Source organism: Haemorhous mexicanus, chromosome 3, assembly GCF_027477595.1.
Source record: "Haemorhous mexicanus isolate bHaeMex1 chromosome 3, bHaeMex1.pri, whole genome shotgun sequence".
In the NCBI taxonomy this organism is placed as follows: Eukaryota; Metazoa; Chordata; class Aves; order Passeriformes; family Fringillidae; genus Haemorhous; species Haemorhous mexicanus.
The window spans coordinates 52,851,607-52,865,528 of record NC_082343.1 but is presented as its reverse complement, the minus strand read 5'-3'; the positions used below and the strand labels follow the sequence as shown (position 1 = coordinate 52,865,528).

Genomic DNA, 13,922 nt, shown 5'->3' with positions numbered 1-13,922 from the left:
TTCTGCAAAATTGCAGTTCATTCCTAGGAAGATGGCTGTGGACCTCTGTACAGATACATTTTTTTAAGACATGAGGATAAAATGCACATCTCAAAAAGCTAGGCTGTTTCATCTCCATGCACAAGTTTCGTTTGATGAATAACAGAATCTCTATTAGCCAGAAATAACTCGATTTTGTTTTCCATGTTTCTGGTCTGAGATGACGCTAATAAGAATAAATTAGGAGTGCAGCTGAATAAAATTCAATATGTAAAATTAGTGGGCTGATGTCTCAGGCAATGGCAGTGACTAGGGGGGGAGCAGTGGGACTGGAAAGGGAGGCAATGCACAGCCGAGACTGCGTGTTGCAGCCAGCTAAGGCGCAGCTCTGGATCCTTAATAAAGTGGGAGCAAGAGGGTGAAAATAAAAAAAGGAGTGGTGGGGGGAGATGGGGGAAGGATGGGAGCGGTGGGAAAGCAGAGCATCCTGATTAGCACGAAAATGCAACACTCATTTGCAACTGGAAGGAGGCCGGGGCCGCCGGGGAGGTGCGGCGGGAGGGGGCGGGGGCAGGGAAGGTGCCGGGATCTCCTGCCGCTCGCCGGCACAGCCGGCTGGAGACTTGGGAAGGAGAGCACGCACCTGCCGGCTCGGGACTTCGTGGAGCAGCCAAACTTGGAGACCGGAGGAAGGAAAGGGGACAAGAGCGGAGTAACTGCTGTGGACAGCAAGAAAACCTTTTTCGTCCTGCGCAAAGGAGAATAACAGCTGGGGTGCTTTTTTCTCCTGTTGGAGGTGACTTTCCGACGCACATGCGAGGAGGAGAAACTCAGGCTAAAGAATTGTAAATTATTTTGTATATCAGAAAGATCTAGACATATTTAAAGTGATTTCAGAAAAAAAAAAGGCAGAGGGGAGAAACGTGGAGAAGAGAAATTTGGTGTGCAGAGTTTGAACAGGTTCAGTCTGGCAGTCACCTCTCTGCAACTCCTCCTTTCTATGGGATTTCAACTGCAGGATCGCAGTTCAGCACCTTGAAAATGGTGGTTTTCATCAACACAAAGCTTAAATCTCTCATGAAACTTTTCAAGAGAAAGAGTAAGTATAGTTCTGTGTGCTCACTGTGCTTTCAGGAGGCAGCCCAGTTCTGAAGTTAAGTGCTGAAGGTCCCGTCGGCTTCACTTCTGCTTCCTGCAGTCTCTTTTTAAGCTTTTCTCACTCTTGTTTATCGTTGTGGAATGTATGGAGGCAGCCTTGTGATGGTCTTTAGGACCTCTGCTTTGGGACACAGTGGCTTTGGGAGTGCTTTGTCACGGTGATACTGAAGGAGCCAAAGTTCTCGGTGCGAATGGGCAGCGCGGTGACAAGGCAGGGTGTGCCGGTGCGTGGTGGTGTCCTGATGGTTTGTCAGACATCTGTCTCTGCTTGTGCAGCTATGGGCTTGTATCGCTGAGGTATCTATGTAAAGTTGGTTCTGAGCCAAGGTTTGTTTTTAAAGATGTTCTGGTTTCAGGGTGGCTTTTAAAATCACGTTGATTTTCCTCTAAGTCATGAAGGACAGACAAATCACACTAGAGAGAGAGGTTGGCAAATGTGCACACCACTTCTCTTGACTAGTTTTGATGACCACTGTCGATGTGATGAGCAGTAAACCTTAATTTTGCCGTGGCCGGGCTGCAGCCAGACAGTGGGCTTGGCGGCAGGTGTTTCCCTCCTCCTCTTCCTCCTCCAGCCTTACCCACTCCCCGCCCGCCGGTTCAGCCAGGGAATGGCGTGGGCGTCTTTCACTGACTTTAAGTGTCACATTTTCTGTTAGATAGGGGTGATTGATGCTCTAACCAGGTAGGTGATGACTTCTCCGTTTTTTGTGATTCAGGTTTGACCGCTGGTGAGCAAGAATGGGGAGAGTGGGCGCAGGCTGAATGTAGCTGCCTTATTCCAACCAGTATGTCTTAGGAGAAGGGGGTGGGATGCAGTACCAAGACAGACATGAGGACACCCGTTTTCAGACCATTCGAGGTCTGAAACTAGAGGGGAAGCAGTTAAGAACCTCCCCCTCCACCTCAAGTCCTTTAGGAAAGAACAGGCATTGAGCATTAGGCTTTAGCTGTTTTGAAACAAGAGGCATAGCTTATTTTCCTTATGAGTCCCAGTTGTTTCCATCTGAAATGATCCCAGCAGATGCACAGTAGTGTTAAGGGTAATGTTTCAGATGACTGGAGGCTGTTGCGTCCTTTTTGCTTCTCAGTTTTACATACCACCTCTGCTACCGCAAGGGCATCAGACAAACCACAAAGTGATGCCACAGGCATTGCAGCAGCAAAGGGGGCAGAGGGAAGATGCAGAGCTCCCAGCGAGGTTGGGGGCAATGGAGCTGTGGCAGCAGAGCAGGTGCTTGGAAGGCAGCACATCTGTAGTGGCTTTTTCTGCTTTGGAGAACTAAAAAGCAAGGATGTGCAGCATGCTGGCTAAAGGCCAAAGGGTGCCTGGGGGATCATAAAATATGACCCCCAACTGCCCTTTTTCTGTTTACAGCAGGGTAGAGGGATAAGGCTGTTCAACTGTTTAAGTTTTTATTGATGATAAACTTGAAACAAAATGCAGTGGCCATCTCTTGGGAAGCATAAATGATAAACAAATCTTGGCAGTGTGTGCTTGGCTGTTTCATTGCTAGACTGTCTGAACTTGAATAAGGTCTGTGTTTTATATTCACGTTTGTATTGAGTGCAAAGAGGTGGCCAGAGATAGCCCTCTTCAGTGCTGTTGTGTTCTGAGCAGTATTTGTCTGCAGAGTTGCTCTTGTTTATATCTGCTTTCCACTCATGACAAAGGAACATAGCTAATTTATTTGCTTCATTGGAATCTTGTTCCTGGTGTGAGGAAGCAGGAGGTCAGACAAGGTTGTTTCCCAATAAAAACGAACCTGTTGTCATCTTTCATGAAGGCTGTCATATTCCCAGGGGCACCTTTGAGCCAAGCTATTCTGCACTGCACAGCACCTGCCATGATCAGGGAGTGGAAAACGGATTCCTTTTTGAAGAGTGGGAGCTAGGGCGGGGGGAAACAGAGTTTCAAGTTTTGAGTGAACAAAACAGCAAGCATAAAAATGGGAAGAGCAAAAGGTGTTTCCTACAGAACTAATTTTAGACTAGAAATGTAAGGATGACTTTTTTAACTCTCATGGAAGTGAGGTTCTAAGGAGTGTTTTGATGGGTCTATGGTGGCAAACAATGCTTCTTTCCTTTTTAGGTGACATGGGGCAAACTTATATGGGGGATTTCGTGATAGAGCTATCTGCAATAACATCTCATTTTCCAATTATTGTATCTCTCTGCAGCTGTTTCCAACCTAGATGAAGAGAGTAGATGGACTGTGCATTACACTGCTCCGTGGCACCAGCAGGAAAATGTATTTCTACCCTCCTCAAGACCGCCTTGTGTGGAGGACCTGCACAGACAAGCCAAGCTGAACCTCAAGTCAGTTCTGAGAGGTAAGACACTGCTACTGACACGTCCTAAAATGAGAGTACTGTTTGCCAGTCTTTGCAAACGTATCCAGATTGCAGGCTTTGCAAGAAGTTTACTTATTTTTCTGTATCATGTGTAGAACATTAGTGGGATTTTCCTGCTCAAATGAAGGGACAGGGGAAAATTACTTTGCTATGAAGACATGAGTAAATGTCTTATCTGACAGAGCACTCTAAAACAGAAAAGTGGCTCTTGGCCTATCTTTTTAATCTTTGGAGTGTTTCCAAAATGATACCTACAATTCAGTAAGTCCTGAATTAGTCCACTTGTGGAGAAAAAACCACATCAGAGGTATTTCATTTGGTGATTTCTTCTGTTGTTGCACAATGTTATTTCCAGGGTTATGGCTGCTTGTGAGAAGCTGGAAAAGGTGCTGAGGGCAGAAAAGGGAAATGGGGAACAGGGCACTCACAAGTAACAAAAGTGCTTGCTTGCAGAAGTGTTCAGCATGTTTTTAAGGCCCAGTTTTTACCCATAGTACCTTCTCTGGGGCTGTACCTGTGCAGCCTGTCTGCGAGGCATTGTTGTCAGTGCAGCCAAGAGAACAAAGACATGCAGCCAGCAAGGAGGCCTGCAGAATGTCTGTCCCTGGGCCAGACATAAAGTTTAAAATAACAGAATAATGTTCGTGTTCTGGAAACGGTTAACCTAGATTTTTCTTTACACTGGCTGTTTAACAAAGGGGGTTACCCTGCAAAGAGCCAACTTGTTCAAGTCCCTTTTTGTTTCAGCAGGAACTGCAGGTACTTGATACCTTGCAAAGTTAACCTGATTTAAAAGAATATTGTATGTTTTTATTTGATTAACATGACATTTCTGCTTTTTAGACTGGAAGAAAGCTTGATTTTGTACGTCTGAATAGAGAAGTGTTTGACAGCCGTATTTGAGTTCTCTTGCCATTTCCCCAGTTAATTGATTTTCACTGTCTCTTACTAGGTGCTTTTTGTTATCATTTAATAGGGAAGTCTTGACAGACAGTGTTATTGTCTCCTGCATGGCTCAGCAGATAGCCTGTGTGCCCTCTATACTTATTACTGGATTAATACCTTGTGCAGTTCCTTAGCCTTGAAACATTTATTGTTCTCTTGCAGGCACACTTAACCAGTCCTTTACAAAATAAAAATATTTGCCTGCTTTAGATTAAAAAGAATACTGATTGTTGTTAGCTTTTTGTGAATATTAACCACTCATTCTGATATTTTTTCTCGTTCTCTGTTTTGGATTGTTAAAAAAACCCCCAGAAACCTGCACAGGCTAAAATGCACAGATTTTCTCGAGTTTTATCAGAAATGTTAACTACTGCAGTTTCATGTTCTGTTTAAACACATTTAGATCTAATATTTTTGTCTGAAACCAAGTAATACATGCTGCTTCCCCGTCTTACACACCTGGAGTTGTTTTGGTCTGGTGGGATTTTTCTCTGGAGGTGCAGCTCATTATAAAAAAGAAGCTATTGATTACTACTACAATTTGCTAGTTAGCCATTTGTGTTAAATAACATGGCTTGTCTACATGATGTAGGACTGCTTGGTAATGAAGTGAGTTTCAGTTTCATGCTTTCAGGTTAGTAACTGAGAGGAGAAACTGTGATGATACCTTCGCCAGACATCAAACTGCTTCTTAGTGAATACAGCTCTGTTATTTATTTATTTCTTTGTTTGTTTGTTTGTTTAACCTCAAGCTCTTTCCTTGAGCCATGGTTTGGGTTTTTTTTCCCTATGTGCAGTTTTTAAATAACTCCTTGCTGTTGCCTGGAACTGTCCTCAGAAGCTATAGCATGAGTAGTATTAAGAGAGGCACTGAATAAAGTTTTATCAGTTTTACTGTGGTGTTGCTTCAACTGGCAGTGTGAAATCAGGAAGGCACTGGTGCCTTGGAGATTTGAGTTAAAACTTCTGTATCCAGAGCAGAGTTTCATTCAGTGTAAAAGCACTGTCAGAATTGTGACATAATTTTGACAACTGCTGAACTGCTTTTCCACCTGTTTCTTTAGAAAAAATAAAGTTTTCTAAAGCTTCTTTAATAGATAGAAAGGAATTATGTGACCATAAGGCAGAAGAGCTTGAAGTAGTCTCACGAGAAGCACCATTGGGCTAGCATGGGGACTTCAGTTCTGCGTGTCTTGGCCTCGTGACAAAGCTTGCAGTTTGCCATCCTTTTGGTGTTTCAGATTCTTTGGCTGAGGTAAACCTGGAGCAGTAGGACAGCTGTATGTGACCTGACATGCTGTATGGGTGGTGGGGAAAGAATGACTCTGGGGGACAAAATGCAATGTATTCTGTGCAGGAAGTGGGATGAATCACTTTTGACTCCAAAAAATGCTAACAGCAAAGGGAAACTGGAAGGAAGTAGAACTAAAGCAAATATAGTTTTTGCTTTATGCTAAGTCAGAAATGAAGCAGTAGGCATGTACAGCAGTGGAGAAATATGAGGGCAAAGGTATTTAAATACCCCCCCACCCATAAATTTTTGGGGTAATGAAATAATTTAAAATTTTTAAGAATTGGTCTGACAAGCACTACTCAAAAGTCATTTGTGTATATTTTATCCTATGTTTAGAGGAGGTTGGGAAGGAAGAAGGAACCTCTGGTGGTCCCCTTGAACCTGATAACGAAGTCATGAGGACTAAGTTAGCAGCTATTGTTCAGACCATCAAAAGACAGATTTGAAAGCTTTCCAGTCCTGTTCTTTTCAAATTATGAGAGCTGATGTTGTTGGTAGATAGCTATAAAAGTCTGATTGAAGACTATTTGTTTGTACACACATGGCTCCCCTGTAAATGGAAAAGGAAGTATAAAACTTAGGTAACAAATAGTAATTCACATGTAGAGTACATTTAAATCACCTGTCAAAGTATCAAATGTATAAAATCTTTCAAAATAATTCAAGCAAATATTTCTATCAAGGTAGTCTCACTCGTCTAATAGTAACCAGATGGAATCCTGGCTAGCTTTTAAGGCAGTGGAAGCAAACTGTTTGTTCTGGTATGATTTTAACAGCAAATTCTTTACAGTGTGGATCTAATAAAAAAATCTAGTGAAATAAATAAGAAGCTGTCTGCTATTTAGAATAAACTTTTAAGTGCCACTTAAGAAGCAGAAGCTAATATTGCTACCTAAATTGGTTTAAGGATAAAAAGTTATGAATTATTAAAATAATATTTAATATGTCTTGAGAAAATTAAGTATGCTGATCTCTGCATACTTTTTCAGGAAGCAGTGCTGTGTTTGTAGGAGGAAAAGATCTGCTTTTATCCTTTTGAAATTAAGGGGAAATACTGTGCTTTTCCTTTATGAAGCTACTTTCAAGTATAGTGGTGAGATCTTTCATTCAAATGTGTTCATAACTGTGGTAAAGCTATTTTAGGCATGCAGGTACTCTGCTGCCCTCTGAAGTTTTAAAATGCAGCATTGTCCAGTAACCTGAATTAGAAAAGGAAGCACCTGAAACCTGGAAAGTCTGTGAGGCTAGTCTGTCTATTCTTGAGACATATAACCTATATGTAACCTATATTGAAATTTACAGTTGTTATTGACTAAAACCAATGGCTTGATATATTAAACCCAGGCTGTGCTACTTCATTTTAAATGAAAGGTCTCAGTGGCTTAATATGATGGCTAGGGAGGAAGAGTAACTTCAGCTGCACTTCACAGTCATGGTACCATTGCAATTTGATTTAAATGTTTAGAAAATGATGCAATTCTTGGGTTGTGGTGATAGATACAGGATTTCTTTGTAGTGTTTTGTTTGCATTGGATAAAGCAGACCCTCTTTTTCTTTGGGGAGGGAACCAGGACCTTGGATTGCCTGCTGAAGCAAATGGAGTGACACATGCCATGCAAGATGCGTGTTTTCTTACCCTCAGGCCCAAGCTGCTCTGGCTGGCCTTTCCTCAAACCCTGTCCTATATGGCCTCTTCCTAAAGTTTTCATGGCACTTCATGAAAGTTGTCTCCCAAAATACAGAAACAAAACAGTATTAACCACTGAGGAGTCTTAATGTGACCCTGTGCTTTGTGTCACTGTTGTGTCCTAGGAAGTAATGAAAACAGGAGATGAAGATGACAGATGGGAAGGAAGAGCTGAGGCTCTGCATGGGGCCAGGATCCTCAAATCAATCCTGTTCCCTTGCTGTGTGGTCTGCTCCAAGGCTGAGGGGATGACTAGACTTGGCTAGTCTCACGTTGCTAATGTCTGCTGAGTTTCTGAGCTAGCACTGAGAGTCTGGTCTGGGCAGTAGCAGAGCTGTGAGTTTGATGTTGTTCAGACTGTCATCTTAAGGAGACTGTTGTCTGTGCTGAAGGGCCCTGTGCCACATGCTGCAGTGTTTTTTTCTGTGGTGTTCTTGGTCCATAAGGCTGAAAGGTTCAGTGGGTAGGGTAGCACTGCAAAACAGCCCCTGTCCCTGGCACAGTGCATTGATAGATCTGGCTCCTTGCATGCTCCTGCTTAAAGAACCAGTATCTGAGGAAGTCTCTGAAGTACAGTGGTCTTCAGCTGGGAGCACAGCTAGAACAGCTGCAGTACATAGCAGTGACACAAATATTTGGCAATAAAAGTAAATTGAGACTAATCCTCATTTTGTGAAGTGTGTTAGACTCTAAAATTGACAAGCAATGAGGCATGAAGATGGGGAGGAGACGCAGCATTGTTCTAAAGGTTGCTTTCCTTAACTGCTTGGGGTATATTTGAAGTGTGCCTGTTTACCTTCTCAGCAGGTTTGTGACATCAACAGTGTGTTACAGGTGGAGGTCCGATGTTCTAAAAGGGAAGACTAAAGTTTAATCTGGAATGCATTGGCCTCGATAATCTTGCAAGCTATGATGAAGAGAAGGAAGAGAAAAAAGAACTCTTACCATATAACTGGACTCTTAGTTTCTGTTATTTTTGAACTATTCTAAATTCTCCCTCAAATGTGGATATATGTCAGTTGCAGTGATGGGAACCAGAGCAGGGCCTGTGTAGTGGAATTTCCAAGAGGCACTTGTCTTCCAGTTCCTGCAATTAGCAATGTAGAGCACTTTTGATTAAAAAGAAAAAAAAGTGGGGGAGTGCAGTCTCCACTGTTGTGTGTTGTCATTTTTTCATGAGCTGGGAGACGACAGGCATAAAGGGCAGGTATGGAATAACTGTAGTAATGTTAAAGGTCAGACACCACTAGACTGAAATGATACCAGGCTGTTAGGAGATATCCAGCTCCTGAAGAGTGTTGTGGACACTCTCTGCACTGTTGAAGTTACAGATGAGGGCACTGTCTTGTCACACACTTGCTGGTCACTGCCCAGACTGGTTGTCCTTTCCAGCAGATAACAAGGTGTTGGATATGTACTGAGGAAGGTGTTGCTGTAAGTATTAGGAACAGTCCACACTCTGACTTTCATACCCCTTTTCAGTCTGTAACTGCTGAAACTTCCTGCACAACTGCCTGTACTTAGTGCCCTCCCCCCAGGGTAATTGTGTTGATTCAGGCTATGTACATAATATAGGGCTCGTTGTTCCAATGCCTCGATGATTCATTTATTATCTCATCTTCTGAAGAGCTGGATTTGGCTGACTTTAGCTTCTGTTTAGCTTTGTTGGCCAAATTCAAGGAATGTATTTAAGCAGCAGTGATTGAAACACTTGATTTGTTTTCCAGAAGACATCTGGTTAGCATTGTCAAATAAAACAGGATTTAAGTAGTTAGTCATAAAGCCTCTATTATGTCTTTCTTCAAGACCCTCCAGACAGGTAAGTATTTAGCCTTTGTTTTCTCAGTGCATCTGGCAGATCACTGTTCAGATGAGCAATATTAGGGTCAGACCTACTAGTCGATAATCCTCCTGAGAAGATTATGGACTTAAAATAATCTTATGTTTCATTAAAGAGCTGCAAAATAGGGAGAAACCACTTCATATTGATAATAGCTCTGGTTCAGGTTCAGAGAAATGTCAAGATGTAAACTCCCTACCAACTGGAAACATTAATGAAGTAAAAGGCCATTAAAGGCTAGGAGTAGACCATATGTTCCTGAAAGGCCGTGGAGCTATAAAATTAGAAAATAGAAATCAACCTATTTTCATTATTTTGGTTTCAATTGTCAAGTTACTATCAGAGCTTCTGCTCATGTATCCTGCTTTTTTAACTGTTACTGAATTAATTCACTGTACATCTGTTGATGGTTTTGGCCAAGTTCCATACTGCAACTGCCCTTTCTAATAAGGAATTTCAAAAAGGAAATACTCAAATGAAACAAAACAGAATTTGACCAAGAGGCTGCGCTGCATGTGTGTGAAAGCTGGTCTTGTGCTGCAAAATTGAGCTACTTGGAAGCATCTAGGTGGCCTATTTTTAGGTTTAGTTTATATAGTGCAGTGCTGACTGTAAAAACATAAAGAGTGGTTATATGTAGATTGATTGCATGATACACATGAGCAGTGAAAGCAATTCCAGTGAAAGGGCTTAAAGAAGATAACATTTGTTTCAAAATAATACAGGGTTTTCCCCTAAACTAGATGAATGTGTTTTTTTAGGCAGCTATACCTGACGTATTATTGAACCCATTTCAGATCCATGCCTTTAATAAAAAGAATGAATTGAAGCTGTTAACTCTCTGTAGCAGTTATTTAAGTACTAGGTAAAGCAACTTCCATCACAAGGAATATTGAACTTTCAGCTGGTTTCCTTGTTGCTTTTCTTCCTCCTTACTCTCTTAGATTTAGGATGTTATGTGCTTGTTGGTAGCATTTGAGATAGCTTTACAATTAAAGTGTCCTTGGAGAAAAAACAATGAAAAATCCCTTCGTATTTTTACATTAGCTGTGTTCAGTTCTCTAAGGAGCAGCAAATATCCATAAAAAACGCTGGAGAAAAAGCAGGGAGTGTTATTTTAATGCAAGCATCAAAGATAGAAAAGGAAGCAAATACAATGTTATACTTAAGACATCTTGTCACCACTAAATGCAGTCGTGTAAGGCACTTGCAGAAATTTAAATTAACTTGAGACAAACAGTGATAATTATTTTGAGCACTCCCTAGTGACAGCTTGTTAACAAATATAATTTGTCATCGCTGTTGCATTTTGGTGCCATTAGAAAGATTTTCTCTATCGCAAAATCTTGCAGATCACCTGGGGAATTAAAGGTTGGTATTAAATGTATTTGTTTTTTAAAACCTCCAAGAAAGAAGGGAAAGATCAATGTGTTTGCATTTACCTGACTCTGTGTAACAGTATTTTGGTATTTAAGAGTCCTTTTAATTTGGATCCTTCTTAAACACTTGCATCTGATTTAGATCCGTGAAAATAAATCTTCGCAGCCCAACTGGCCTCCAGTTCCATGGCAGGACATGCTTCCCAACATTTGTGGGGGGGGGGAAATAGACCTAACATAAATACATTTATTCACTTTCAGTAAGACTTCTTTGAAGTCACCATGCAACATACTTCTCTGTCACAGTCCAGCAGCCCTGTGTTTGGGTTACCTTCAACCCATTGGAGCCCAAGGCGTCTTGGTTTCTGGGTATCTCTAGACAGCATCTGTCCTTAAAAGCTACCTGTGTGGCTGGGCATGGCTACTTACTCATGAGAGAGAATACGCAAAATAGTCTTTTTAAAAGTCTCAAGGACCTTTCAAGTTCTTACTCATCAAGTAAGGCAGCTTTGAAGCAAACAACTAAGTTTTGCTGGTGGTCTTTTTGTTTGTTTTGCCACTTGCCACTTTAAATGGTGCTTGTGGAAGAAATATGTTTATACTGGTGTTCACTGTCTCTGGATTTGTCTTGGGCTTTTCTGTATCTACTGATAAAAGATATAGAAATATCAGTATAAAACTGCATTCTGGGGCAAGGGATGGGAATAATAAGGGAATTGGCTGGATTGGCAAAGGCTGGTACTAGCCAGAGCACCTAGATTGAGCTGTTGAGCAGGAGTTTTTTCAGCTGGGTGGCAACAGTACTCCATCTGTTGAAATCCCTGACCCGTTTAACTGGGAGTCTGAACAAAATGGTGCACTGAATATATCACAGCTGAAGTTCATGAACTTGCTTTGCAGTCAGCATTGGTTACAGTTCAGTGGTTGCACAAGTGCATCATTGCTGTGGCTTTACAACATATTTTAAAGCTTTGATATAGAAGCAGTCTCTGTGATAGTCAAGTTCTGCAGATGATATGGGGATTTATACATTTAAAGAAAATGGGACGTGATCCAAGCTGAGTGAATTTTTGGGAGGAATGTAAAGTGGTAGAGGCAAGCTGTCTGCTGCATATTTAGATCCAGGGACAAAAATAGGTGCTGTATTGGAGTTAAACTGAGCTGCTTTTTTTGAAGTCATGTTTAACTTGAGATATTTGTGAGAAACAAGATTGCCTTTGTACAGCTGAGCTTTTATATAGCCTGTCTCATCTACACACAGAGAACTCTGCATTCTTAACCCCAGTTTACAAATGAGGGAACCATAAAGAGGCACAGAGTGAAAGGTGGTAATTTCAGTTAGATTTACTAACCAAAGAAACCTTTGAACTAGGGTGTCTGTTTTAATTATAGTCCCAGGCATAATAATTCTCAACAAGCTCTTTATCTTGAAAAGTTACCTCCCTGAAATTCCCCAGTTAACTGCATGGTCGAGTGTTACCTTGGTTTTATCCATGTCTTACGACAGTGCTGTGAGCAAGCAGAGAGGCAGCCATGCCCTTTGAAGAGGTCCTGGTTCAGTGCTCAGAGAGTGTGTTGGTACTTAACCATATGACCATATGAGAGTCCCAAACAAAGCACAACTCTGGCTTTTACAGGGGACAGCTTTTGCTTACTGTTCTGAGAACACCATTAGGAAGCTGGAGATTCAGTCTGTGCCCACCTCATCTGTAAAGAACTGAAATTTGTATCTAAATGAAAAATACTTCTATTGCAAAAGCACATCATCCATAGAACCCTGTTAGGTTCTCTTGCCCCTCATGAGAAGGGTTTGCAGCATTGGACCCAGCACCAGCCATTACTGGCATGGTGATGATGAGAGTTATGGCATCTCAAGTTCTTCCTTAGTTCGATTTATCCTGAGGTGCCTTTCTGTGTATTCATATGCTGCAGGCAGTGTGTACATACCTGTTTGGACTCTGAATTTAGGAGGCACATACGTGAAATTCAGATCATGCCCTGTCTGACTGCAGGAAGTAAGTCCTTGACTGGATCTAACCCAGCGTGATTTGCTCAGATGCAGCAATGCCGGCTCAGAAATCCAGGTCTTTGACACCCACGTCTGTCTGTCACAAGCCCCCACAAGATCTTAGTTGTCTCAACTCAACTGGAAAAACAAATTCAAAGTCTCTAGCAAGTAAATTAAAATTATATGCAGTTACTTACCAGTGGTGAAAGTAATTTCTTTTAAAACCAAAAGTGTTGATACTTTGATTATTAAAGTGCAGTGTTGCCTGTAAAGTAAGAGGTAATTTTAAACAGTTTGAGTTTACAAGACAATTGTATACTGTACTACAGTCTGTCTGGTTTTTGGTGAAATTTTGAAAAGCTACTTGTAAGACAGCGTTTGTAGTTGTGACTTAGGCAGGAACATGGTTTGGGGATATTTACAGAAGAAGTTAACTACAGTGTTTGAAAACTGAAAAAAAAAGGTTTCTGATCCTGGGGAGTAGAGTGGTTTTCCAGTATGTGCAGTGATGGATAATTATGTTTTAATATACTAGTCAGCAGATTTATTTCTCTAGTTGACAGTTTAGCTGACTTGAGCAGTTAATAGCCTTTCCATAGTAAGAAAAATAAAAAAAAAGTAGAAAAATACAAGTTACCACATGAAAAGCTCTGCCAAGAAGTCGCCCAGACTTCAGCTGAGATAGTTTTTCAAGCATGCAGATGAAGCTGTCAACTTGTCACATGTCCCTTCTTGCTGACAAGGAGACAGCAAGAGGTGATATAAAAGTAATTGATGTGTGTGCTGGTCTCTCCCCTTTCTGTGCCTGTACCTGGGAGGTTTTTGTTTCAGCAGCTATGCCAGGCAGGCAGCGCACCTGCTCCTGGTCTGACTTACAATTTATTTTAATCTCTTTGGATTTTAGCAGTTAGTCTTAAGTTCCAGGTCCTGTTCTTGCATACAGGGCAAATTTAGATGTTTCCAGGACATGATTTTCATTGTCTTTTCATTGCTTGACCCATGCAGTGGGGATGGGTAATTATTCCAAACTAATGGGAGCTATTAAGATGTCTGAATAACTTTGATGCCAAGTTTTTAAGTTTATACTAGTCAATATCATGGTACTTTGATTCTTTAAACTAGTACCTTTGCTGGTTACTAATAAATATTTAGAAATGTGGATTTTAATTTTTTAATATTAGCCTCTTCAGTATATGCTTGTGAGAGTGTGCCTGAGTATGTACATGTGGATGCAGACAGCTACAGAGCTTAAGGCCTGATCCTGCAACAGTCATGTGA

General features: G+C 41.4%; 1 protein-coding gene across 7 annotated transcripts in view; it reads left to right on the top strand.

Annotated features, from left to right (window-relative positions):
- Positions 1-13,922, top strand: part of NHSL1 (NHS like 1) — a 175,721-nt gene that overhangs the window by 122,996 nt on the left and 38,803 nt on the right. For 6 of the 7 annotated variants that reach the window (XM_059841821.1, XM_059841820.1, XM_059841819.1 and 3 more), the window contains exon 2: positions 3,318-3,470. In XM_059841821.1, the coding sequence (XP_059697804.1) occupies positions 3,318-3,470 (153 nt within the window). Of the gene's footprint in view, positions 1-1,005; positions 1,079-3,317; positions 3,471-13,922 lie in introns of those variants that run through there. The other variant, XM_059841824.1, reaches the window with a different exon arrangement.